The 25130-nt window shown below is 53.0% G+C and overlaps 10 protein-coding genes across 10 annotated transcripts; 6 read left to right on the top strand and 4 right to left on the bottom strand.

Moving 5' to 3' along the window:
• Positions 1-289: 289 nt before the first annotated feature.
• On the bottom strand, positions 290-1967 carry AYO21_00661 (hypothetical protein; the record flags this gene model as incomplete). The annotated part of the gene is made up of 2 exons (XM_022650651.1): positions 290-1705; positions 1788-1967. 2 exons carry the CDS (start codon positions 1965-1967, stop codon positions 290-292), a joined length of 1596 nt encoding a protein of 531 aa, XP_022517265.1.
• Positions 1968-3083: 1116 nt separating this feature from the next.
• Positions 3084-5646, top strand: AYO21_00660 (hypothetical protein; the record flags this gene model as incomplete). Its single annotated transcript, XM_022650650.1, has 3 exons — positions 3084-3325; positions 3385-4444; positions 4522-5646. 3 exons carry the CDS (start codon positions 3084-3086, stop codon positions 5644-5646), a joined length of 2427 nt encoding a protein of 808 aa, XP_022517264.1.
• Positions 5647-6826: 1180 nt separating this feature from the next.
• Positions 6827-8007, top strand: AYO21_00659 (hypothetical protein; the record flags this gene model as incomplete). The annotated part of the gene is made up of 2 exons (XM_022650649.1): positions 6827-7652; positions 7736-8007. 2 exons carry the CDS (start codon positions 6827-6829, stop codon positions 8005-8007), a joined length of 1098 nt encoding a protein of 365 aa, XP_022517263.1.
• A 1638-nt stretch (positions 8008-9645) lies between these two features.
• Positions 9646-14235, top strand: AYO21_00658 (hypothetical protein; the record flags this gene model as incomplete). The annotated part of the gene is made up of 1 exon (XM_022650648.1): positions 9646-14235. One exon carries the CDS (start codon positions 9646-9648, stop codon positions 14233-14235), a length of 4590 nt encoding a protein of 1529 aa, XP_022517262.1.
• A 371-nt stretch (positions 14236-14606) lies between these two features.
• AYO21_00657 (hypothetical protein) lies at positions 14607-16724 on the top strand (the record flags this gene model as incomplete). The annotated part of the gene is made up of 1 exon (XM_022650647.1): positions 14607-16724. One exon carries the CDS (start codon positions 14607-14609, stop codon positions 16722-16724), a length of 2118 nt encoding a protein of 705 aa, XP_022517261.1.
• Positions 16725-17225: 501 nt separating this feature from the next.
• Positions 17226-17701, bottom strand: AYO21_00656 (hypothetical protein; the record flags this gene model as incomplete). Its single annotated transcript, XM_022650646.1, has 2 exons — positions 17226-17450; positions 17495-17701. The coding sequence occupies 2 exons, from the start codon at positions 17699-17701 to the stop codon at positions 17226-17228; spliced, it is 432 nt and encodes a 143-aa protein (XP_022517260.1).
• A 1053-nt stretch (positions 17702-18754) lies between these two features.
• On the top strand, positions 18755-19678 carry AYO21_00655 (hypothetical protein; the record flags this gene model as incomplete). Its single annotated transcript, XM_022650645.1, has 1 exon — positions 18755-19678. One exon carries the CDS (start codon positions 18755-18757, stop codon positions 19676-19678), a length of 924 nt encoding a protein of 307 aa, XP_022517259.1.
• Positions 19679-19790: 112 nt separating this feature from the next.
• Positions 19791-20912, bottom strand: AYO21_00654 (hypothetical protein; the record flags this gene model as incomplete). The annotated part of the gene is made up of 1 exon (XM_022650644.1): positions 19791-20912. One exon carries the CDS (start codon positions 20910-20912, stop codon positions 19791-19793), a length of 1122 nt encoding a protein of 373 aa, XP_022517258.1.
• A 1077-nt stretch (positions 20913-21989) lies between these two features.
• AYO21_00653 (hypothetical protein) lies at positions 21990-22337 on the top strand (the record flags this gene model as incomplete). The annotated part of the gene is made up of 1 exon (XM_022650643.1): positions 21990-22337. The coding sequence occupies one exon, from the start codon at positions 21990-21992 to the stop codon at positions 22335-22337; it is 348 nt and encodes a 115-aa protein (XP_022517257.1).
• An 88-nt stretch (positions 22338-22425) lies between these two features.
• AYO21_00652 (hypothetical protein) lies at positions 22426-24720 on the bottom strand (the record flags this gene model as incomplete). The annotated part of the gene is made up of 1 exon (XM_022650642.1): positions 22426-24720. One exon carries the CDS (start codon positions 24718-24720, stop codon positions 22426-22428), a length of 2295 nt encoding a protein of 764 aa, XP_022517256.1.
• Positions 24721-25130: the final 410 nt, after the last annotated feature.

Below are 25130 nucleotides of genomic sequence, written 5' to 3'. Positions count from 1 at the left end.
TTATGGTCGTGGGGACGACAGGCTATAGGATAGGAATAGACATGAGGAGAGTCGAGTCGAATGCAAAAGAGAAGTCGTATGCTTATTACTTTAGACCAACGGAAGGGAATGCCCTCGCTGAACGATGCAATTGTTCGTATTGTGCAAACTATGAGACTCACATTTCCAAGCACGTCTTGGTCGGATACATATAGACAAGGCACATCTCTAATCTCACTCTGCGATTCGGTACCATCTGCCCATCGACACGTTATCACCTTGCACACCCACCCGCCACCTCTGTCACGTCTCAAACCTCGACTTCTCGCGCCTCGGTGATCTTAAAGTCCCTGAACTTCCGCGCTGGAATACCCGCCTCAAACATGTAGTCGAGCTCCTCGTACGTGCGTCCCTTCGTCTCGGGCAGACGGAAGAAACACCAGATGGTGGCGATGGTGCTGAGCCCGCCAAAGAAAAATCCCGTCTTGCCTCGCCAATTGCCCGAGGACGCGTTGAGCATGTACGGAACCACGACGGTCATGATGATCTGGGCGATGGAGCCAGTGCTCGTCGCCAGAGCGACCGTCTGGGAACGCAAACGCGTGGCGCCAATCTCTGCAAAGATGACAAAGTTGATGGGTCCGACGGTGCCCTGGAACAGGAACGTCAGGATGTCGAGGAGAGCGGCCTGCGCCCACGCCAGGCCAGGACGCGAGGTGTAGTGTGGGACGCAGTCCAGAATGCCAATGATGAAGAGTGACACGGCCATCATGCCCACCCCATACATGTAGATGGTCCTTCTGCCGAAGAAGGACATGAAGACCCAAGAACAGCAAGTGGCCACGAAACCGATGGCGGTGTTGCCGACTCCCATGTCGAAAGAGGCGCTGACAGGCAGGCCAGCCAGCGTAAAGAAGTAAACGGCATAGCCAATCAGTGAGATGCCAGTGATGACTTGGAAGATCTGGACCATGATGGCGACCTCGGTGCGAGCACGATTCGACGCCCGGAAGCATTCGATGAATGTTGTGTCCTTTTCCACCTCGATCTCGTGCATCGTAGTCGTCTCAATGTTTGCGAGCGTGGCTCTGATATCGATTTTGGGTGACTCTCTCGCAAGTCGTCTCAGCGCCTTCTCGGCCTCTTCCACCCGACCCTTGCGCACAAGCCACCAAGGGCTCTCCGGAGCAAAGATGAGGCCGAAAGCAAGAATAGGAATCCAAATATACTGAATCGCAAAAGGGATGCGGTAGGCCCATTGGTCAGCCCTCTCCGAAAACCCTTTGCCAACCCCCGAAGCGACAAACTGTCCAATGACATAGGCGAGGTTCATCCCAGCGTTCAGGATGCCGCGCAGAGCCAAGGGACATACCTCCGACGCGTATGTCGGGGCCAGGACGACGTAGGTACCATAGAGAATACCCGCGAGGAATTCACCTGCCGCCAGGGTGTGAATATTGTTTGCAAACATCTGAAGAAAGATGAAGGCAGTGCTGAAAAAAAGGGATGCCCAGAAGACTTTCTTTCGGCCCCATCTCTCCATCGGCCACGAGGCGGTAAAAGCTCCAAGAAATTGGCCCACAGGTGTTCCCATGCCGAGCACATTCTGCCATTTCGCGGACACCTCGTAGCCAATGTCACCCCCGTAGTTAGTGCCGTACTTCTTGACGAAGGCTGGAAGGGCATAAAAGCTGTAGATTAGGCCTGAATCATAGCCGACCATGACCTATATCTCGTTAGGACGACGTCTTTGTGTTCTGGTCTGCCCTTTCAGAGTGTAGAGGGCTTGCTAGGACCGCGGGACTTACCAACGACCAGGCGAATAACGACGCCCAAAAGACCGCCATAGGATAAAGTTTGACAGCTTCAATGACTCCAAGCGAGTGCTCAATATGAGTAGCAATCTTTGACTGCTCCAACAGTTCGGCATGGTGTTCCTCTTTGACGTTGGTGACTTCACCTTTCGTGTCATCTTTGCGTGAAGACATGGTGGAGTTGAGGTAAGATTCGTTGCTGATGGAGGTGTTCCTGGATCTCTCCGGTCATCCACAAATATCTGAGTTGCCGAATCTATATTAAAGGTACGAATTGCTGTGGTCTTGTGTCCTCGGACGAAGGAACTATCAGCCCGTCTATCTTTCAGCGTCGGCTTGAAGCATCAAGATAAGGACTCGCCACCGTAGTAACGGTAGCAGTTCACTTATCTGAAGCTGCTCGATAGTATAGAAGTCGAAATGGTGCTACGGCATGTTGGATGCAAACGACCCTGGCCAGAGCACCCCGGCTACCGACCCGCCTGATAAAGACACGGATCCACGGCATCCTGCCGGAATGCGACCTCCGTGTCGTCAATGGCTGAATCAATGCCTATCGCTCGACTATTTCCCCGGATTTCATGGCTCGTGACCACGCTGAGGGTCTTTGAGAGGCAGCCATGCTAATCAGGTTAATTGGACTGGTGGATGGATAGTGGAGCTTTTCGGAGGGGTCGTTTGCCGTTTCAAGAGCTTCTCGAGGAAGGGATTTTGTTGGAGAGTCGGAAGCAAGAACTCATTTGTTGGGTAATTTCTCAAGTGCGCCGGTGAGTGCCCGAAGATTATCAAAAGCGCCGTGGAGGATCTGCTATTTTATTAGGCGCAGACACTACCAAGTTCTGCCAGTCAATCAGTCAATCAGTGCGAGTTGCTGCCGAGGACGAGGTTCCCAGTGCGGGGAGCGTGTTATTGATAAGCCGGATAAGGATAAAAGGCCAGCGCCTTCCTATTTGTGGTTAGTGTACGAATCACATGTCAAAGCCAATCCGAACCAATGAGTCGCAGTCATTTTCTCAGTCAGTGTCGACTGCGCCAGACATCCGCTCTTTTCTCACCTCCACGTCTGCCTCTAACAATCGTGATAAACACTCTATTCACGCTGCACCGACTCGTCACCACAGTCACTACGTCGATGCTGTCTCAAGCCTGGCGCTCGCCACGACGGTCTAGATGTAGGGGCAGCAGCGAAATCGGGTGAATTTGTGCTGCAATCTCCGCCATGTTCCTGAGGATTATCGCCATCGGGCGTTGTCACCACCAGTTCCGAGTCTTCTGGGTCAAGCTGTTATGATGGCGACAAATCAACATCCTACACAGCAGGAATTTGCACTCGTTGAGACGCGTACGCCACCTAGGACACTTGCGCATCAGTCTGGGGTCCGAGATGCTCGAATCAAAACGGCTTGTGCCGAATGCAAGCGAAGGAAAACCAAGTGCGACGGCACGCACCCCTGCTATTCTTGTCGATGGTACAAGCAACCCGAGAGATGCATCTATACCTTCTCACGTCCTGCGCTTGTCCTCAGTCGAAAGTGAGTTTTCCAACTGATGCATTTGACATGTCCCGTGCGGTGTGAGTAACCGAGACAAGAAACTTCGAGTCTGTTCGCCAACGTCTCGAGACCACGACCGAAATTCTCGCAAAGCTGTTCCCGTCACCATCGGTTGATGCCCTCAGTGGACTCTCCCGCGAAGAACTACTGCAACGAATTGGCTTAACATTCGAAACTGTGGCGTCCCCAGTGGCACCCAACCAAGGTAGTCTTGCCATCAGCAACCTAATACCTGTTGAGTCTCGACCTCAAGATCGCGATGATCACCTCATGGACCAGAACGATACTGTTCGCAGTGCTATCCTAGAATCTCAGCAACAGGACGATGTTCCATCTGAAGCCGGTGACGACGTGAATGCCCTTTCGGCAACAACAATTCAGCCTTCATCTTACGTTGGGCCCTCTTCGACGATGCAAATGTTCCGTACGATACTCAGAATTGCCCCTGAATCGGTGGGCCAGCAACAGCCAACACACAGTCCAGAAACCAGTCAACGTAGTGCGTCTTACCGTTCTCCCGAGACCAGCCACAAGACACCACCATCCCTCCAAATGACTGAGAGAATTGGTACGTTGATCGACGCCTATTTTCACTGGATTGACCCTGCCACCCCTATCCTTGACCAGGCGGAATTCAGGAAGATCGCCTCTACCGGTACTCGCAACGACGGTCCATGGCTTTGCCTCTTCAATATGGTATTGGCCCTGGGATCCATTGGCTGTACGACGACGGACTCCAGGGAACACCTCAGCTACTACCATGCTGCAAAGTCACACCTGGACATAGAAGGCCTTGGAAACAAGAACATTGAGACGCTGCAAGCTCTAATTCTCATGGCTGGCTGGTTTAATCATTATCGCAATCGACCGAATCTTGCGTCTGCACTTCTCGGAGCAGCATTTCGTATGGCATATGCATTGGGACTTCACAAAGAACAGCCTAATAACAACTCATCTGTTGAGCATCAGGCCCTGAGACGGAAGATCTGGTGGAACCTGGTTGTCCTTGATTCGGCCGAGGCCGTGACATTGGGCCGTACACTGGATACCAAGATCTTTGAGAGCGAGGTGAAATATCCCCAAGAGATCTTACAAGATGTAAGTCCTTGATATAAGGGCGTAGCTCCCGACGCCGGATATCAGGGGTGACTTACTAATTGTTAAATTGTTGACAGATGCCTGATGCTGTTGAAAGTCCATCTTCTTCCTCGGCTTTGGCCATTACTATCGGCTTCTCACGCATCATGACAGAGATACAAAGCCGGTTGATGGCTTCAAATACTGTGCCGTTTGCCGAACTCCTCAGCCTCGATGCACACCTTGTTGATTGGTACGAAGGTCTGCCGACATACTTTCACAAACTAGTCGGAATGGGTGCTGTTATGTCGGATTCATCGGGTTCGAAACGCTTTGTGCAGCCTTTTTTGACCATCAGATGGCGCTATCTGAATCTCAGAATGCTATTGTATCGGCCGAGTCTTATGGAGGCGGTCCTCCACAGAATCCCTTTAGGTGGGCTTACATCTGATCAGCGGTTGTGTGTACGAAAGTGTCTGACGCTGTCCGGGGAGACCATTGATTCGGTGAAAACTAGGTCGTCGGAGTCGCCGAACCAATACATTGCCTGGCCGTCGACCTGGTACTTGTTGCAAATCTGCATGATCCCACTACTCAGCTTGTATGTGTTTCGCGCGGATCTTGGTGACCATGGTTCGCAGGCCGAACCTGCTTACCATCTACCTTTTAGACATTCAGGCAGTGTTAAAGACCAGGTTCGACAAATTCGAGAAGAATGTCACAGGCAAGTTCGGACTACGCTGAGTTTGATGAAAGAAATGGAGCCATGGGCTGTGGCGTCGACCAAAATGCACGGCTTGATCACGCACCTATACGAGGCGAGAGACCAACACTTGCGCGTTTGGAACAACAACGACGAAAGCCCTATGATCGTGCTCGGGTCCCCTGATAACTCATCAATGCAGGCATCGGATGCGACGAATGCACGACAACCGCAAGCTGATGATGCGAACATGAACATCGGCGCCAATCCGAGGACTGTCAACTTGTTACAGACTGAAGGGGCAGTAGTTCCGTCAACGGGTGTGAACTCAGCGGTCACAATGACCCAGTATAGCATCGGAGTACATAATAACAACGCAACTGTGAATCCGACAGAGCAGTTTTCCAGAGACTTTTCGATTTACAACAGCTTCGCATGGCCAAATGCGACTTTGGAAAGCCTTTTCGACTTGCCGGATGACTTTCAGTACATGAACCAAGGCATGTTTGGCTTGGGATGATGCACTGGATATACCGCACATAATGCAATCGGCCAACGACCCACATCCCTATCCTCTAGGATGTTTGGTCACTGGAAATTTACGCCTGATTCACCGCGCACTTTTGGTGGCCTATGAAAGGGCCTTCATACTGCAAAAACCGTCAAAATTCATGTTCTTGGGGAATATCAAACTACTCTAGTAACATATACCACTCGGAGACGGATTTTCCCCACTTCTCGGCACGAAAGGCAGTCGTTAAATTTCAGGCTTCGCAAAGAGGTCAGATGATGGAGGATCTGCTTGAGGTGACTTCACCTACCAACCGGTCTCCTCCACTGCCAGCGTTTCGAGAAAGACCGCGGCTGTGTGTTTGGGTGGAGAGTGGAAGCACAAGCTCAGGCTCTTAATGCCGTAAGACGGTAAGATAATGTCCTACCCTCCCCTTGATTTTTCCTAATGTTTTATGGTGCAGTATTATGAAAATACTTTATCGGTCAAATCGAAGGGACATAAAGCGACACAACGGCTGCGGTGGGAATCTCAAGCAATCCTGGCTGACCTTTCCATGGAAGAGCTTGTTCTGTCTGATCGTGTATTATATCATATACATGTCAACTTCCTTGCGTCGCTAGCTCGCTGGATTTCGAGTCATCTAGAATCCAGAGCCAACACGTATTTAACCACAAGACTCTGTGGCTATGCGATTTTCATGGCCTGTTAGCGCTGCAGGAGAGTAAATGCCGCATACATCTATCTATATTATAGGGCAGTCTCTCCAAATGCCCAAATGCAAATGGTATGGAGATAATTGTCATGGACCTCCACCATGGAATTTCTACTTCATCCGGGACCTGTATGAGCTGACGAGGTACTTGGAGTTGGTGTAATGCCCGCAGGTCTCCACCCTTGCGCTCCCTGAGAAACCCCATCATCGGATCCTTTGCCGATGTTCCCGGCCTATCCCCAGAAATGCCTTTTACATATGTACACACGCAGAATTCACAGTACGAGTACGTGACAGGAGTCTACGATACCCAGATAGACAATCGGACAACTTTAGCTCTCCCTCCGCGCCTAGAGTACTGGTAGATGCTCGACTTTGTGGTGCTTTCACGAACAAGTACGAGGTATAGAAAGGAAAACCAAAAATACCAGTGGTGTACATATATCCAAGTCCAGCTGCAGCAAGCAAACCATCATGGGAGAAGACGCAACGCAGGCTTCTGATAGTGGCAACACTCTTATCCTCGAAGGACGGCCCGAGTCTGAGTACACGCCCCTTTTACAGACGCGGAAACAGGCCCGTCTGGTATGTCTGGAAGAGCACGCCGTGTCGCCGTACCCCACGCCGGCGATCTCGTCGACATTTGGAGTCTTCAAGCCCTCGTATGTGGCCGGGCTCAAGGACCGGCTGGGCGACATTGCCCTACGGGTCAAGATCATGGACGCCAACAACATCGGCGCGCAGGTCATTTCGATGAATCAGCCGACGGCCCAGGCGTTTGTGGACCTGGAAGAGCAGCTCGAGTGGTGTCGCAAGTCGAACCAGTTCGTCTACGAGAACTACTGTCAGAAATACCCCGATCGGTTCTTCGCCTTTGCGACGTTGCCGACGCAGAGTGGCGAGACTGCCGCGGTGGAACTGGAGCGCTGTGTCAATGAGTACGGCTTTGTCGGGGCCATGATCAACGGCTTCACAAACACCGCGGACCCTACCAAGGGGTTGTACCTCGATGATCCGCAATTTGACAAATTGTGGGAAGTCTCCGAGCGCCTTCAAAAGCCCATCTTCATCCACCCCCGCGTGCCGCTGGCCAGCAATATCAAAGTGTTGGAGGATATGCCCATCTTCCACGGCGCCCCATACGGCTTTGGGAGAGAGACGGTCGAGCACGTCCTGAGGCTGATGTACAGTGGTGTGTTTGACCGGTTTCCTAAGTTGAAGATCTGTCTGGGTCATATGGGCGAGGGGTTATCTTGGATCCTACCGAGAACGGACTCCACGTTCCGTCTCTATAATGCTGGTAAGTGTGGTGACCTTTTATTCTTCAACCCTAGCGCCGAAAATTCTTTTCACATTCAAGCTGCGGCTGACTGGTCACCCCAGAGGCGCAAGGTCCCAAGAAGAAGCGATTTCAGGATTACTTCCAGCAGAACATCCTGCCGAACACCAGCGGGATGCCAAGAACCGCAGCCCTGATGAATCTGATGGCAGAATCGAGAGTGGAGAATATCATGTTTGCCGTGGACTATCCCTATGAATCGATCGCTGAGATGAGAGCCTGGTTTGAGACGGTACCTATATCGGATGAGAACTGGAGGGATATTGGGTACCGCAACGCCATCAGACTGTTTGGACTGCCCCTTGATTATGACTAGTGCCGAGATGTCTATGGTTGCTCGTGGCGAGAAGATCCAGGCGCAAATATCGAGACTGGCCTCTCCAGCTCAGAGTTGATGCACTGGTACACTGGTGTCCCCGGCACAATAATTCTCCGAAAGGAGGTACAGCCTCGCGAAGACCACAAAGAGTCCGAAGGCTGGAGACAGTAGTTGGGACACCTTGGGTGGCTTTGCTGAGTGCGTTGTTACCTACCCAGCTGACCCGTCTTGTCCGTGTGCCCGTCTTCCTTCGGGAGACATGAATAAATGTTTGTAAGCGTAAATGACGGAATGATGCAATATCTCCATGTTGGAAGGCAAGTGCTAGGAAACACTGGGAGGCGCAATCACTGCTAATACAAGCACCGTCAACGCGTTGGTACGTGACTCACAATAGCCAAGATGGATGAATGGGTTTGGGCAGGAACACCGCTTGCAAACTGTGCATCCAATCTTGATTGCCGGTGTGGATGTGAGAGACGTTGATTTGTGAAGTTGAGTGAAGCAGCATTGGCCGGATCGAGATACTGGCACATGATGGGGGCGTGGCCAAAGAAAGGAGCAATGCCGACCCGAGAGAGAACGAGCCTGGCATGTTGTTGCGTTGGAGGGAGATGCCTAGGCTGATTCTAAGCCTACACTGGGTGGCTGTAATGGGCAGCAATTATCATTGTGGACAAAGCGGGAAGAGGGCACGAGGGGGCCCAGGGGTCACCGACTCATCGGGAAGAGCATCCCGGCTGGCAAAACTTTAACTGAAGTTCACGCAGCACCAGGCACCGGCCCGCACGCCTTTAACCTTAGCCCCCGTGCCCCTCATCACAAAGTACCTAGGTAGCCACAGCAGCAGTCCCAAGCACCCCTAGCAGCTCTGTTACCCCTGGCAGGAAAACAAGCAAACCCCCGGCACAGCGGCAGCTGCCGCATACCAAGGTGAAGTTCTGGATCCCTAGACCCCTGAAATTCAACCTCGCCAGCACCTTTTGAGTGTAGATCACTAGGTATCAGTCCATGTCGCAGTTACCAATGATTCGGCTTCTGACCTCACATGCTTCATTATCGCTGTCATGGAGAGTATCTGGAACTGTTGCGGTATTTCCTAATTCTCTCCTTCTTACGAATCAACTCCTCTTCATCGCTGTAGCCACCCAACCGCCTAGTTGTTCTCGTCACATGGGTAAACATAGACAAACATTTGCTGGCCCAACAGGAATCTCGCGATAACCCACAGCCACCAGCAATGCGCCCTATCAGCGACGCAGGGCCCTTAACCGAACCTTTAATCCTCCGCGACGTGTCCGAGCTTCATTTTACCGCTGCTTCTTCGTTTGTACCTTTTGCTGCCCGATGAACCCACAATGGACGACACAATTCCAATTGCTACAAACGACAAGACTGTCACGCTACCTAGTCGCAGGTTTGCCAAAATGGGGACACTATGGTCTAGTTCAAGTATCTCTGCGGCCCTCACCTCTAGAGACTTCTCTCATCTCCATGTTCGCTTAAAAAGGTTCCTGCACATGCAGACGCAAACGTGAAACAGTCCCAGCGTCACCGCCTCTTCGTCCAAACTCTTCTCCACCACACAGTACTTAGTTACACTGCAGCACCGCATCTTTCCCAACCCTCGACATCATGGCATCCGAAAAACGTTTACGACGACTATCCCAGACAAGAGCCCGGCCTCCAGCAGGCACAAAACGGTCCTCGAGCTTGCGAAGGGTATACAACCGCTTCTTTCACCCCGATTCGCCGCTCTCAGAGGGTTCCGACGACGGGTCTCCGGTCGTACCAGACTCCACGCAACCTCCACTGTCAGAGATTGAAATCCTTCAGGGTGAACTGCAGCAATGTCGCCAGAATCTCGAGGAGGCCAGGGAGATGGTCATGTCTCAGGACCACGAGCTGTCAAACTTGGAGAAAAACACCCAAAAGATGGAGAGACGTTACAAGGAGAAAGAGTCTGCTCTACGACGACTGAAAGCTTCGCTGGAGGAGACTATGGTGGCCGTCGTCGTGCAGCAAATCAGAGATGCTCAGAAAGCCGAACGAGATCTCGTCAAGGAAGAGTGCAACCGTGAACATCAGGCAGCTTTGGACAGTGTACACCACAAATACAGGTCAAGAGTCGCCATTTTGTCACAGGAGCTCTTGGACTCTCGCGCAGCGAATGAGCGGATGAAGGTCACCTACGAAAACGAGGTCTCCGCCCTGCGTGCTGAACTCGCCTCTCTGAACACCGATCTCGAAGCCGCAAAGACTGCTATTGTCGAGACTACCGAATCACTCAAAAGCGTCCAACTGGCCTCAACGACGGCACTAGAAGAGACCGAGAAGGCCAACGCAACACTGAGAGCCGAGCTCGAATCCCAAATCGCTTCTCTCACTGATGAATTGAATGCTACCCGTTCAGGCCTACACAATGCCGAACTGAGCATTGAGGATCACACTAAACGGTATGACGACCTCCAAACGACCTCCTCTCGTGCAATAGAAGAGGCCAACACTTCTCTCGCGTCGATTCGGGCGGATCTGGAGGCACAACTCGAAGCACACGTCGCAGAGCTCACTACGACCAAAGACGCCCTCGACACCTCATCTCGGGAGAGGGAGGCCGACCAATCGGCACATCAGATAGTCTTGGACGAGCTTACCAGTGTTCGGAACCAGAATGCTGATCTCACGAACGAGGTGCAAACTCACGTAGAATCAAAGGCCGCTCTGGAAGAGAAAATCGCCCAGCTCGTGCTCGAGCTTGAAACATTTGAGGCCTGCAAACAAGATCTTGAAAGCTCTCAAGCCCGGGTTGCGGATTTAACTACGGAACTCACTACATCGCATGTTGCACGGGAGAGTGCAGAGGCGCAGGTTGCTCAACTGTCTGCCGAGCTCGAGGAATTCGCTCAGCTGAAAGCTGAGCACGAGGTGCAGACACAAGAACTCGAGAGCACCACTGCTAAGGTTGCAGATTTGACTGCAGAGCTCGAACCCTTCAATACCTGCAAGAGTGACCTGGAAGCGGCCCAAACAAAGATTGGCCAACTTTCTGCCGAGCTTGAAGACCACAACCAGCTCAAAGCAGACCATGAATCGTGCAAGCAAGAACTCGAAGACATCCAATCCAAGGTTGCAGATCTTTCTGCCGAGCTTGAGGTCCTGCAAAGTTGCAAGCAGGATCTCGAAGAAGCCGAAGCGAAGATTGGCCAATTGACCGCTCAGCTCGAAGACCATGAGCAGCTCAAAGCGGATCACGAGTCCTCCAAGCAAGAATTGGAGAGCACGCAGGCCAAGCTCGCGGAGCTACAAAGTGAGATCGAAGGAACCAAAAATGCCTTGGACGGAGCCGAGTCACGGATCACGCAACTCACGACGGAGCTTGAAGGATACTCCCAGCTCAAAGAGGACCACGAGGCAGAAAAAGAACGGTCTGCCAACCTGCTTACGGACATAGACCGCCATGTTGCCGCTGTGGCGGACGCTGAAACAAGACACAAAGAAGCAGAGGCACGTGCTACCGAGGCCGAGGAGAAGCATACAGCGGTGCTCGAGGAGCTCGAGCAGCAGAAGACTGCCGCGGCCGAAGCTCACTCTCGTGCTGCCGAAGCGGAAGAGAAGCACGCCTCCGCACTTGGGGAGATCGACCAACATAAAGCCGCCACCGCAGAGGCCGAGTCGCGTGCTGTCGATGCGGAACAGAAACATGCTTCTGCATTAGAGGAGTTGGAAACTCACAAGGCAGCCGCAGCGGAGGCGGACGAAAAGCTGAAAGAAACCGAAGCGCGCGCCGCTGAAGCAGAGGGGAAGCACACCTCTGCTCTCGAGGAGATTGAACAACACAAGGCTGCCACCACACAGGCCGAATCTCGTGCTGTCGAGGCAGAAGACTTGCATAAATCTGTCCTTGCCGAGGTTGAAACGCTGAAGGAAAGCCTTGCATCAGAGACCTCAAACCATGCAACAACGAAAGAACAGAATGAGCAACTCACCAAGGATCTTGAGGATGCTTCCAGTTCTCATCGTACGGCTCAAGCTTCGCTAGACGAGGCATTAGAAACCATAACCTCCCTAAAGGAGCAGGTCCAATCTCTCGAGTCCGAGGTTGCTTCCATTACAGCGTCGAAGCAGGCCGAAGCCGAAGAGCACGAAGCACAAAAAGCCAACCTCACCGAAGAATTGGCCACTGCCAAGGGTGAGATATCCAATCTCGAGGCGGAAAAGGCCAGATTGGCCGAAGCTATCGAGACTGCTGACGCAGCTAAGAAAGAGCTCGAGGAGAAAGTTGAGGGTCTCGAAGCAGAGAGTTCCAGACTTTCTAGCGAGCTTGAAGAGGCCAAAGCGACCGCACAGAAGCAGCTTGAGGAAGCACAAGCGAGCCTTCAGTCGGCGGAAGAGAAATGCACTGGCCTCGAGACAGAGGTAAAGTCGCTTCAAGAGTCTAACGAAGAACTTCAAAATAAATGTGGAAAGCTCGAGGAAGTGGAGGCCGGTCGCCAAGCTGCGGAAGAGAAAGTCAAGGCCTTGGAAGAACAGCTCAAAACGCTCCAGGACTCTCATGACGAATTGACAGCAAAATGCGGAGAGGTGGAGGCCGCTCAGCACAGCGCAGAAGAGAAGGTTGCCACTTTGGAAGGAGAGCTGAAATCAGCTAATGACACCAATGAAGAGCTGACGGAGAAATGTAAGAAGCTTGATGAGCTGGAGGCCGAGCATACTGCTCTCCAAGAGAAATCCGCTGCTCTCGAATCGCAGGTGCATTCAATTGAGGAGGCCAGGGATGAGCTGACGAAGAAGCTTGAGGACGTCGAAAGTGCCAAAGCGGTGGCTGAGAGTGAGGTGGAAAAGCTACAACAAGAGCACGTGTCAGCCGTGGATGGACTTAGACAGGAACTTGCGTCCACCAAGGAAGCCTCTGAGAAAGCCAAAGAAGAGGCGGCAGCGTCTGTGGCAGAACTCGAAGCAAAATTGGCCGCTTCTGAAGCTTCTCACCAGGAAGCTCAGGAATCGCTAGAAAAGGTTCGTGCAGAAGCAGACCAATCCAAGTCCGAAATGGATGACAAGCTCGCTGAGGCAGACAATGCCCTGAAAGCTACTCAAGAAGCTCTGTCAAAAGCACAAGCTGACGCTGATACCTTGACCAGTGAATTTGAGCAGAAACTGGCCGACGCGCAGGCGAAGCAGAGCGCTTCGGAAGAGGAGGCAGCCAAGGCAAAAGAGGAACTTGAGACGAAGCTGGCCACAGCGTTGGCTGAGCAAAAATCCGCCGAAGATGCGCTTGACGAGATCAAAAAGGAAATCGAGACCGTCGCGGAGGCCAAAGCTGCCCTTGAGTCGAAGTTGAGCGAGGCAGAAAGCGCCACCGCCGCAGCCGAGCAGCGCGTCACAGAAACCGAGGCAGCCAAACTCGAGTTGGAGGGCAAGATCAAGGAAGCCGAAGACAACAAAGCAAACACCGAGCAGGAGCTCCAAGCAGTCAGAGACAAGCTGGCTGCAATCCAGGCAGAACTTGAGTCAACCCAGCAGGAGAAGCTCAACATTGCCGAGCAGTCATCGAAAGACCTTGAATCCAAAGAGGCTGAACTAGGCGCGGCTCTGACCTCCAAATCGGACCTTGAGGCCCGACTCCAAGAGACAGAAGCGAACCTAGAAGCTGCCAAGAAGGCTGGGGATGAGTCGAGTGCTCACTTGAAAGAGCTCGAGGCTGAGATCGAGTCCCTCAAGGCTCAAGCGATCGAGGTTAGCAAGCTGTCAGAGGACCTGGAAGCCAAGGAGAAAGCCATCGCAGCTTTGACCACCAGCAAGGACGAAGCCGAGCAGCGGGTAAATGAGACCGAGGCTAAGGTTAGCTCCTTGACACAAGAAATCGAGGCGCTCAAAACATCATCGGAGACATCAAAGGAAGAGGCAGCCAAGCACCTCGAAGCGCGGGAGCAAGAGTTCAAACAACAGTCGGATGAAGCTGCCCAGGAACTTGACAAGCTCCAAGCTGACTTGAAGTCCAAGGAAGAGGCGATTGCAAATCTCAGGGCTCTAAAGGAGAAGATGGAAGAAGAGATGGGAACATTCTCCTCTCCTCCGACGTCGCCTGACCCCGAAGCTATTGAGGACAAGACGTCGACAGTTGCCACGGTGAATGGCGGGCGTGGGAGGAAGAGCCGAAGGAGGAAGTCCAAAGCCAGGGCTACTGATGACAGTGATGCTGCTAAAGGAGATGTGGATGATGAGTGACGACGATATGCCCAGACGAACGATGTTATGTATGATGCGGAGCGCGATGAACAGGATGGGAGTAATGAGGGTCTTACGACATGAACTGGCATGGAGGAGAGCAAAGGGGAGAGTTCAAGGTCAAGGAGTAAAGGTGCATTAGGCCCGAGTTCTTGCATGGTAATACGAGGTACATAGGACAATGGTGCAGGTGGCTGGGCTTTCTTGGACATGCATACATGAAAGCGTTTGACATTTCGAAGTCTACGATCCGCCGGACTGCGCTTGACAATGTAATGCTCCGCTGAAGACTACTTTCGGTGCACGTGCCTTGCTTCCCCAGAAATGACATCAGAAAAACCTCGCCGCTGGTATCTCCGCATAATTTGTCAATGGCTCAATTTGCCGTCAAGATGACGATGCGACAAGAAACCAGAGCCAATATTTCAAATTATCACACGCCTCCGATTCTCATCAATATATTCGTCTTTATCATCTTTGTTGTTGCCTTCTGCATGCTCATCCGACGCATTTCTCGTCTTTCTCGTCCAAAACCACCTCGACCATCTCAGAACCCCGCTCCTGTATCGCGGATGAGACTCGCCCAGATGTCCTCCCATATTTCAAACGGCCATAGCAATGGCACCCGGTCCAATGGCCATTCCGAAGCCACGGCCACTTTGGCAGATATTCCCAAATCCAATAATTTCACCTCCAAACTTCCTCCTGATCCTCAATTTCCGACGCCGATCGACTCTCACAAGGCCCCTCGACAGAAGTTGGGTCCCCGCATGGTGCGAGGGGCACTGTACACATTTGTCAGGCCTGAGCCGACCGAGGAGCCTGAACTCCTAGCCGTCAGTAAGGCTGCGCTGCGCGATATCGGTCTCGCGGAAAGCGAAGCGTCATCCGAAGAATTCAAACAGGTCGTCGCAGGCAACAAGTTTTACTGGGATGAAGAGAAGGGTGGGGTATATCCCTGGGCGCAATGCTACGGTGGCTTCCAGTTCGGTTCGTGGGCCGGTCAACTAGGTGACGGACGAGCAATCTCGCTGTTTGAGACGACGAATCCAAAGACCAACGTCCGTTACGAGCTACAACTGAAGGGTGCGGGCAAGACACCCTATTCACGCTTTGCCGACGGCAAGGCCGTTTTGAGATCGAGTATCAGAGAGTTTGTTGTGTCCGAATATCTCAATGCTATCGGCATACCGACGACCAGGGCTCTGTCGTTGACGTTGTGCCCCAAGTCCGAGGTTGTCAGGGAACGTCTTGAACCTGGAGCAATTGTCTGCCGTTTTGCTCAGACATGGCTGAGACTGGGCACATTTGACCTCCTGAGGTCAAGAGGTGACCGGGACCTGATCCGCAAAGTCGCAACCTACATTGCTGAAGATGTCTTTGGTGGGTGGGAGAAACTACCGGCAGCTTTGCCAGCCGATGTCCCGGACGCCCATCTCGACCCGGCAAGAGGTGTCCCGAAGGATGAGATCCAAGGCAAAGAAGGCGCCGAGGAGAATCGGTTTGCTAGACTGTATCGAGAAATTGTTCGAAGAAACGCCAAGCTTGTGGGCATGATGCAGGCGTATGGGTTCATGAACGGGGTGCTCAACACCGACAACACGTCAATATACGGTCTGTCGCTCGATTATGGGCCGTTTGCATTTATGGACAACTTCGATCCATCCTACACGCCTAATCACGATGACCATATGCTGAGGTATAGTTACCGCGCACAGCCGAGCATTTTCTGGTGGAACCTTGTTCGTCTCGGTGAAGCCCTGGGTGAATTGATTGGTGCTGGGGACAAAGTGGACGATGAAGTTTTTGCAGAGAAAGGGGTACATGAAGATTTTGCACCCATCCTCATCAAGCGCGCCGAGACCATTATCGACCAGATCGGGGACGAGTACAAAGCTGTTTTCATGAGCGAGTATCGTCGTCTGATGACGGTACGATTGGGATTGAAGACTCAAAAGGAGAGTGACTTTGACAAGCTGTTCTCAGAACTGCTCGATACAATGGAAGCATTGGAGCTGGACTTTAACCACTTCTTCCGCCGTCTCTCCTCTGTCAAGATGGACGATATCAGCACCAAAGAGAAGCGCGAGAGCACAGCCGAGAGATTCTTCCACGGCGAAGGTGTCACCGGTCTGAACGAATCGAACGAGTCTGGCCGTGAAAAGGTCGGGAAGTGGCTTGATTCGTGGCGGGAGCGGGTGGTTGAGGACTGGGATATCACGGACGAGACCACAGCGTCGGCGGCAGACGAGCAGCGGGAGAAGCTGATGAAGAGCGTCAATCCCAACTTTGTGCCTAGAGGATGGTTACTGGACGATATTATTGATCGAGTACAGAACAAGAAGGAGCGAGACATCCTGAAGGGCGTCATGGACATGACCCTCGCGCCGTTCGAGGACGAGTGGGGTTGGAACGAGGAGATTGAGAAGAAGTACTGTGGTGATGTGCCCCGATTTCAGCGGGCGATCCAGTGCAGTTGCTCGTCATGAACAATACCGGTTTCCCAGCTGCCAGCCTGGCAGTGTCGATGGCATTTTGACATTTTCCCCTCGAGGTGGATCGGAGATGGCTCGATATATCTGGAGATCTCTTGTGACGGTATATTACTCACTTCGTAAGAAGCGGTTATGAAATCGAAGATGTAATACTATATCATTTTACACACCAAGTACCTGCGTACCTGTGTACCTACCTACCAACTAGGTAGCTTCTTTCTGCCCTGGTCGTGTCTCAGTTGTATGCTCGGAGCCTTGTCTCCAACTCAGTGAGTTACTTAACATCAATCCGACTACAAGGTATATACTATATACTATATACTATTCACTCATGCACTCATGCACTTATGCAAATATACACCTAGGTATCCACTCAGATCTCTGTCCACACCTACCTCGCACAATTCCTACATAATCCTACCAGGCAGTGTCTAGTATCCCTGGTCTCCCGATCCTCGATCCTCGTCCCTCCTCACTGCATTACTGCATTACTCACTACTGCTCAGCGGCGACCATCTCCTTGATCGCGGCCTGCAACTCCGCCGGGTCAATGTACACTTTATAAAACACGGCCTGTAGCTGCTCCCCCTGCCGCCTCTTGAAGACGATCCAGCTGGCGAAATCGGTGTCGACCCGCCGCCCGTTCTTCAACTTGAACCACACGGTGCCGTTGATGACGACCTCGGGCCCTTCGTGAGTGGGCCCCGCGAGGACGAAACACTTTTTGAAGGTGTGCTCGAGGTCGACGACGGGCCCGTTTGGACCATGGCCTCGCGGAGGCCGCGGATCCCGTCTTTGCCCTTTACAGGGGTCTGGCCGAAGACGAGTTCGCTGTCCGGCGTGAACAGGTTGAGGTACTCGTTGTTGGAGTGCGGGTCGTCCCATGACTGGAAGTAGCTGGCGAGGGTGCTACCCAGGCCGGCAGGCAGGGAAGCGTGGTTTTCAAACGTATAGTTTTCGCGTTGGGCCATGTTTGGGTTGTTTCTCCCTTTTTTTTTCGAGCTAAAGTCGTGATACACACTTTTGCTATTTTTCCTGTTTCTCTTGATATGGAGAGGTTCGCCGCCCGGGGGGGGGGGGGGGGGGGTTTTCTGAAGCGGTGGATGTTGAAGAGTACTTGAACAGTAGTGATACGCGTGGACAGCGAGGATCAGTGACAGTTACTTATTGACCTATGTTACCAGGACCTAGCGATCAACATGCTCTCGTCTTCCTTCCTTCCTTCCTCCCTTCCTTTATTTATGGCCTTCCGTCCCCCAGAACGGTTTCTGTAGAGAATGCTGTGACATGGAATTAACGGTCAAAGCACCCCCCCAACACCCGACATCGACGGGTTTAGCGAGTTACGAGCAGAGGAGGCGGAGAAACCGAGATTCCTAGGTTCCATTATAAAGCAACTGACAATGTCTAAGAGAGGCCAAGACGAACAAAAACACGCCGAGGAGGATAAATCTCCTGATGAGGAAATATACTGTACAGAAGGACGGAAGATCCGTGACCCCTTTGCCATGTGGGTGTGATGCGGGAAGCGGGAGAGCCGCGTTTTGATATATACTTTGCGGAGATGGTTCCGTTCCGAGGAAGGATCTGCGTACATACATAAGGTACCTGTACAAACCTCATCACAAAGCCAAGCGAAAGAAAAGCAAAGGAAAAGGTAAGGAAAGGCAGATACCGTTAACATAACGGAGTAGCCGCCCGCACGAGACCAGCAAGACGAGCCAATCAGGAACACTTAGCAACGAGAAACGTCGGAGTCGTCATAGGGCGGATGGGGCACAGATCATCGTCATACGGAAGGCCGCTTTGGGAAATTCCATGGGATGGAGAGTATACCGCCCTCATGAATGGGCGAATAGGTATCAAGACGTACTGTAGATTGATCCATGTGTCGTGAATGTCAATCCACGTCAGGAAAATATCCCTTCCCTTCTCTTCCATAACCCCCCGCTCAGTCTGTCGTTATTTTCCTCACCCTCGCATGCAAAGACAACTCCTCCAACAACTTCAAAATCCCCATCGTCATGAGCAACAGCATCCACCTCGTCAACGTCTTCACCTCAGACAGTAGTGAAGGCGGAAACCTCGCGCCAATAGTTCTCCATGCCGAGGGTTGGACAGACGAGGAGATGCGCGATGTGGCGCACCAGCACCAGCGAGAAAGTGCGTTTGTACTGCCGCCACCATCAAAAGATGGATCCGGCGCGGATTTCGAGCTGCGGTTCTTTGTACCGGAACACGAAATGGAAATGTGTGGCCACGCTACCGTGGGAACGGCTTGGGTGATGCATGAGCTTGGGATCTCCCAGACGCCGGAGATTAGGTTCATGACAAAGTCCGGCCTGGTGCGCACCATTCGCCGCGTGGAGGAAGGGGGAGACGACCGGTCCACTACGCAAAATGTCAAGGTATTTGTGTCTCAGCCCAAGGGGAGGGTCGAGGACGTGACGGACGGCGCATTAATCGGGGAAATCCTCTCCGTGCTCGGTATAGATCAGGCGCAACTGCAACCAACGCCCCGCGCGGTCCAGAATGCTTGCACAAGCCGGGTGAAGACGGCGATTGCGTTGCGCGACGCGGATGTGCTGAATGGTCTTCGCCCTGATTTCTCACGCGTCAGGGATTTGTGTGATCGGTTGGGGTCGACGGGCCTCTATCCCTACGCGGTGGTACAGGGTGGAAACAGCTGGGACAACAGTAGCAGCTCTGTCCAGGCCGAGGCACGGCAGTTCCCAAAGGCTTCGGGGTATCCTGAAGACGCGGCCACAGGGATCGCAGCAGCGGCGTTGTCGTATGTTCTGGCAGCCCATGGAGTGCTGCCCGTGGGGCAGGAGGCGGTGGTGTATCAGGGACGAGCGATGGGATATCCGTCGCAGATCAACGTATTGCTTGAGGAGGATGGGTGTTGGGTTGGTGGGACATGTGCATGGGCGCATCAGTCCAGCTGACGCGCTTAAATGGGAGGAAGGAGCCAAAATGCGCCTTTCACACCACGTCTTGAATCGGGGTCGTTTGCTCACAGCCACGTTCCCTTCGACATAAGGCCTCAACAGTGCTTCTCTACCTGTGAGTGGCACTCCCTCTATAGCGTGATCTTTCCATTTGCCAGTCGACACCCGCTTCTGTCTCATTGTCAGCCAGAGGTGTGATCGCCCTCAGGATATCCACCTCGAGCGCATTCCACTGGTCATCAAGGACCTTGTACTGGCCTGAAAAGTGGTGGATATTGGTGCTGAGAGTGCCGTAGAGATTCGTGCCCACGTTCTCGATCTGCTTGATTTTCGGGTACTTTTTCAGGACGGGAATCAGTGGATGGCCCGACTCACCCCGTTCAAGCTGCCTCTGTGCCTCCTTCAACCCAGTCTGGAAGAAAGCAGTCCAGGCTGCTGTCGCACTGTTCCCAGCCTTTGCGTCTCGTGGTGGTAACATCTCCAGAAGATGCCGAAAGGCCAGGTTTGTGATGATGCGCTGCTGTGAGCGATTGGCGTTTCGAAGCTCATCAATCTCCTTGCGCAGCTCGGCTTCTCGAGCCGCCGAGTCGCTGGAGAACAGATGGTTTCGGAGTGAGTATATATCTTCTGGAGGGTTGCGCGTGACGGCGGGGCATCCGGCCTCGAGGCAAAACTCGGCGACCTTGGTCGAGAATATCTGGTAGACCGAGTTTTTGCGGAAGTCCGAGTAGCTCTGCAGTAGCTGCCACCACAGCGAGCTGAGCGCCGAGCTCGAAATGGGAACATCGTGAAGGATGGTCTTGACGACATCCGCCGGTTCAGCAGGTCGCACGATTGGCGTGTTGACATCCATCCTCCTCCTAAACCCTTGTAGCCATGTCTTGAAGACAGAGGTGATGAGCCAATTGGCTAGGATTACATCCAGCCGAAGCAGCAGCCTGGTGCATTGGTTTGGCAGAACCTCGAGAGCGCGGCAGGCTGGGGTCAGATTCCCATCCTCCGCCGTGAAGCCGGCCAACCAGGGTGCTGATCTCAACAGGCTTTCGAAGCAGTCTGGCTCCCAGTACTCCCACGTGGACGCGGCCAGTTCACTCACACAGGTGTGTGCGTCTGACTGCAGATGTGAGTCGCGATGTGTCTCGAGGTATTTTCGTAAGTCGAGAGGTGTCGTGTCAAATCGAAGCTGTGTCCAGTCTGCCGACGCTGTGGTTGCTGAGGCACTCTCGCCCATGATGACACCGATTGAGCAGTCCAGGGGCAGTCAAGATAATCATCTGCTGGGCCAAGGGCTTCCTTGGTCCCTGTGGTGAGGAGGAGCTCCAGACAGGATAGAGGGGACAACGAAAAAGGAGAATCAGGTAACCGTGGGGAATAAGGGGGCGGAGATTATTGCCGCGCGGCTTGGGCCCGGTCCGATTCCTTCCGCTGGTGGCACCGACTGTTTCACGCCAATCCGGTTCTGGCTGCCAGAACTGTCGTGAGGAGACCATGTACCTGTAGACAGGATCCCCAGCATTGTCTCTTCCTTTGGTGTCTGACCTCAAAGAGGACAATGACTCGAGGTAGCGCTTGAAACTGCAATAGAGAGGAGATCCTAGTCGTGTCTAAAAATGTCGGGAATTTCGTTCATCCTCATCAGAAGCCGATCACTTCGACATCCTTGAACCATTTGTGCCCCAATGCCTCTCGGGCCGTGATCCCTTTTCCCAGATTGAAGTCGGCATATTGCTGGGCGGAATTCATAGTTGTTTCGAGGAATCTATTTCAAGGCAAACTGCTCGTTAAGGTCTCCATGGTAGCTAAGTCAGTAGACGATACTAACTCTACTGGCAGTGGCATACGTAGCAAGAAACATGCGACCTAGCAAACTTCCTTTGTCTTGAAGGACGCGTTCGATCTTGTACTGGCGACCAGACATGCACTTGGTCTCTGTCGCTTGATCTCTCTGAGCATCCGTGTCCGTGGAATTTATTGACAATGCAGGATGTGTTGCCGTGCTCGAGTAACGACGTAGTCGAAACTGGGTTCGCAAGGCTGCACCAGAGGCGCTTCGCGGGCAGACTGATCTGGGAGAGTTTCTAGACGGGACAAAGATGATGGGCGACGTCCTGCAGCGCTGAAGCGCATTGGATCTCATCATGGAAGCCAGTGTCTCATCGGGAAATCTCGTACTGTAAGCGAAAGGCTCTTTTTCAATGTTTGTAAACTCAAGAAAGTGGCTGACAAGTGCCTGCGCCGGCCAGCGTCCGCTGTCAAGGAATTGTCTAAGCTTGCGCAGGGTGGCTTCAATCGAGTGTTCCAAATCACCATGAAAGATGGCTTCGAAGTACTCGCACGCCTTCCCTACCCTTCGACGAAACCATGTCGACTTGCAATAGCCAGCGAAGTCGCGACTCTGGATTTAGTTCATGCTGCCGGCGTGCCAGCTCCCAAAATCTTGTACTACTCGACAGACGCTCAAAATCCTGTAGAGGCCGATTCTCTGATCATGGAGAAACTTCGTGGCCGTCCTATTGGAGACATGTACCCCGTACTGGATCTCAAGTTTACGAAGTGGGCCTTGGGTACTTTCAACGGGCACGGGGATGAAGCTAATCGTTGGCGAGACTCGCCAAAGGATCCCACCCCACCTGCTGGTTCCCACCTGTTTTTGTAGGGAGATCGATTTCCTGCTTCTATAAGTGTGGCCTATTTTGTACAGCTAACTTCATTATCGTCGTCAAAACACGCAATTACTTATTCTGTTACAGATCAACCCCTGTCGTCTTGACCTCTCGAACCTCAATGCGACCACTCCCTCCAACGCCAACCCATTTCTCTCTTTCTCCGCGGCGCTTCATCTCCTTTCCGACCCATCTATCTCTCTTCCCCGCTGCGTGGCCATCAATCCACCTGTTCAACGATTGGCTGCGCAGTTGATTGACACTCGCCCAGCCGCCGCCTATCACACCTTCCCCTTGACTCGCGAACAGGATGACCACAACGCTGATCAGGGCAAGGTGGACGATCAGCAGCACCAGTACACTCGCAAACGCTTTCCACGTCATTGGCCTCAGCGCCAACACGAAACTACTGGACTGAACATCCTCCCGCTCGTCGAATTTCAGGGCAAGATCATAATACGACATGGAGAACAGGTTGGTGAACACACTCTGCAAGGCATAGGCGGGATGTCCTGTGGCTTTGAGAGTGGTGGTCATGAGACTCAGGTGGTGTGGGTGCAGCGAAGACGGCCCCTTTGCTCCATCAGCTCCCGCGGCGGAGATTGACGAAGAGTTCTCGAGCGAGGGCTGACAGTCCAAGCAGAATGTGAGTGCCGTATTCTTCCACCCCAGATTCGCATTGAGCAGAATTGCTTGCCCCGTGCGCGATCGGCGTCGCGTTGTGGAATTCGAAACCCAACTATCAGCTGAAGCATCCGATGTAAACGGTGCGAGAGCCAGAATCCCTCGCTCTGCCAGAGTATCATTGGGCGAGGACAGGCCGCTGCTACTGTTAAGTCTGAGGGTGCCCAATTGCCGACGAATTCCATCTGTACTAAACGTGCGGTTGTCATAGTCCCATTCCATGTTCGGCTCGGTGCGATTCCGCAAACCGTCGGCGCTGATATCACGGTCTACCACGTTGAAGGCGCTGTAGCAAAGAGAAAGCGAAAAGGTAATCTCGGGGTCATTGGTGGGAATGTCAAGCCACTCGCCCTTCTTGATGTAATCCTGCTCAGAGGCCAAAGTGAGATTTGACACGGTCGGCCCGCCACCGTCGTCGAAGATCTTCCGTCGCTTACAGTAGTTGAGCCACCGGCCCCAACTGCCTGTGGTATTGACGAGGAGGTAGGCTTGACCTACACCGTACAACATGTATGTATTCATTCCGTATCGCGTGCCACTGTTCGGATCGAGTACCTCGTCAATACTGTCCATGGCTGAAATGATGCCGGCTGTTTGAGTTACGGGACAGCTCATCAAGGACCACTCCGAGGGCCGCTGCGCGTTGGGGACGGCAGTACCACAGTTGAAGGTCTCTGTAACTTTGTCGTCTTCGTGATAGCGAAACCGTGGAACCGAGCTTAGGTCGGTTGAGACGTCCCCGCTGAGTCTGGGGCCTGCACACTCGTCGACGTTGCCGATATCGAGGGATGCACGCTTGATGGTAGGCCGCGCACAGACAACCCGGGAGTCCAAAGTGGTGGCGATCCCCTTGTAACTTCGAAGCATTTCCCGCGAACTCTTCTGGGTTACTGGCATGAAAGCCCGCATCACAGTCCCTGTGTCGTGGACACCATCAACCGTTTCCCGATGACTCTCGGTTTGCGAGTATTCGGCAAAGGCAGGATATTGACTTGGGGCTAGAAGCATATACCCGTCACCAGACCAAGTCGCTTGGGAAGAGATCCCAGCGTCCCAATTTATGGTTGCCGGAATTGACAACGCGCGAACCACGTCCGATATGGGGCTGATTTGTAGGTCGGAGAGCAGAATCGTCGAGGTGAATTGGACAACCGTTGTCGTTAACATGAGAATTACCGCCAGCAATCCCAGGACGCCAGCCTTGCCTTTCTTCCACGACCCAAGAAGATTGACGACAAGTTGGTGAGGACCATTGTTCTGGTGCTGCAAAAGAGTCATTGGTACAGAGTTGGGCAGTGTAACCTGGAATTTTTGCAGTGCCAGGCTTGCCAGCATCGATGTACATAGCGCTGCCTGCGCAAAGACTGCAAATCGAATGACCAGTGCTGTCAAGGCGATAGCCTGAGCAATGTGTCCTCCAGCAACGATCCATCGCCAGAAATGGTTGCGGTCGTCAGCCTTCCACAGGAACCAGAGGAATCCAACTGCACCGCTGATGACAAGGGTGCCGAGTGACAGCACGCTGAAGCCATAGCGACCGATATCGAGGACTTTCCCTGGTTCCTGCCGCCGCGCAGTCACTGTGTCCAGCGGTCTGTCCAGCGAGGTCCCAGCCCATAACGGGTCTCTTGAAGAATAGTACGACGGCGTTGACAGCTCAAAGAGATCAGAGGAGCCATGTTTAGCGGCCATGGGCGTCTGTCGCTGGCCTGGAAGAGCTACGAGGGAAAAAATGATCCCAAACCTTTAGAGGTCTGCTTTGTCGGCAACGAGCCTCTTGGTTTTCCCAAGACGACAAACAGAGACAAGACAGCAGAGGGACACTAATCTGCCTTGGGCCTCCTGTAGCACGTACCGTGGTGGACCGGACACGAGGAGCGCCACCCCAAGGCGCCGGTTTCTCGCTTCTACCACGAACATGAAGTTCTAGCCCAGCTGGTGTTGCGTCTGCCGCGCACGCCAAGCAGATCGGCTCATGAATAGAACAGGAAGGCTGGGGTCAAGTTGTGCAGGGCCAAGATACATTTCGCGTATTTTGGTCTTGGAATCCCAATAGGAAACCTCGGGTCTGGCCCGGCTTTCTTTCAGCTGCCGAGCCTCGT

Source organism: Fonsecaea monophora, assembly GCF_001642475.1.
Source record: "Fonsecaea monophora strain CBS 269.37 chromosome Unknown Scaff2, whole genome shotgun sequence".
NCBI classification, from domain to species: Eukaryota; Fungi; Ascomycota; class Eurotiomycetes; order Chaetothyriales; family Herpotrichiellaceae; genus Fonsecaea; species Fonsecaea monophora.
Note: the sequence above shows the minus strand (reverse complement) of the source record. Positions and strands in the feature narration are given on the sequence as shown.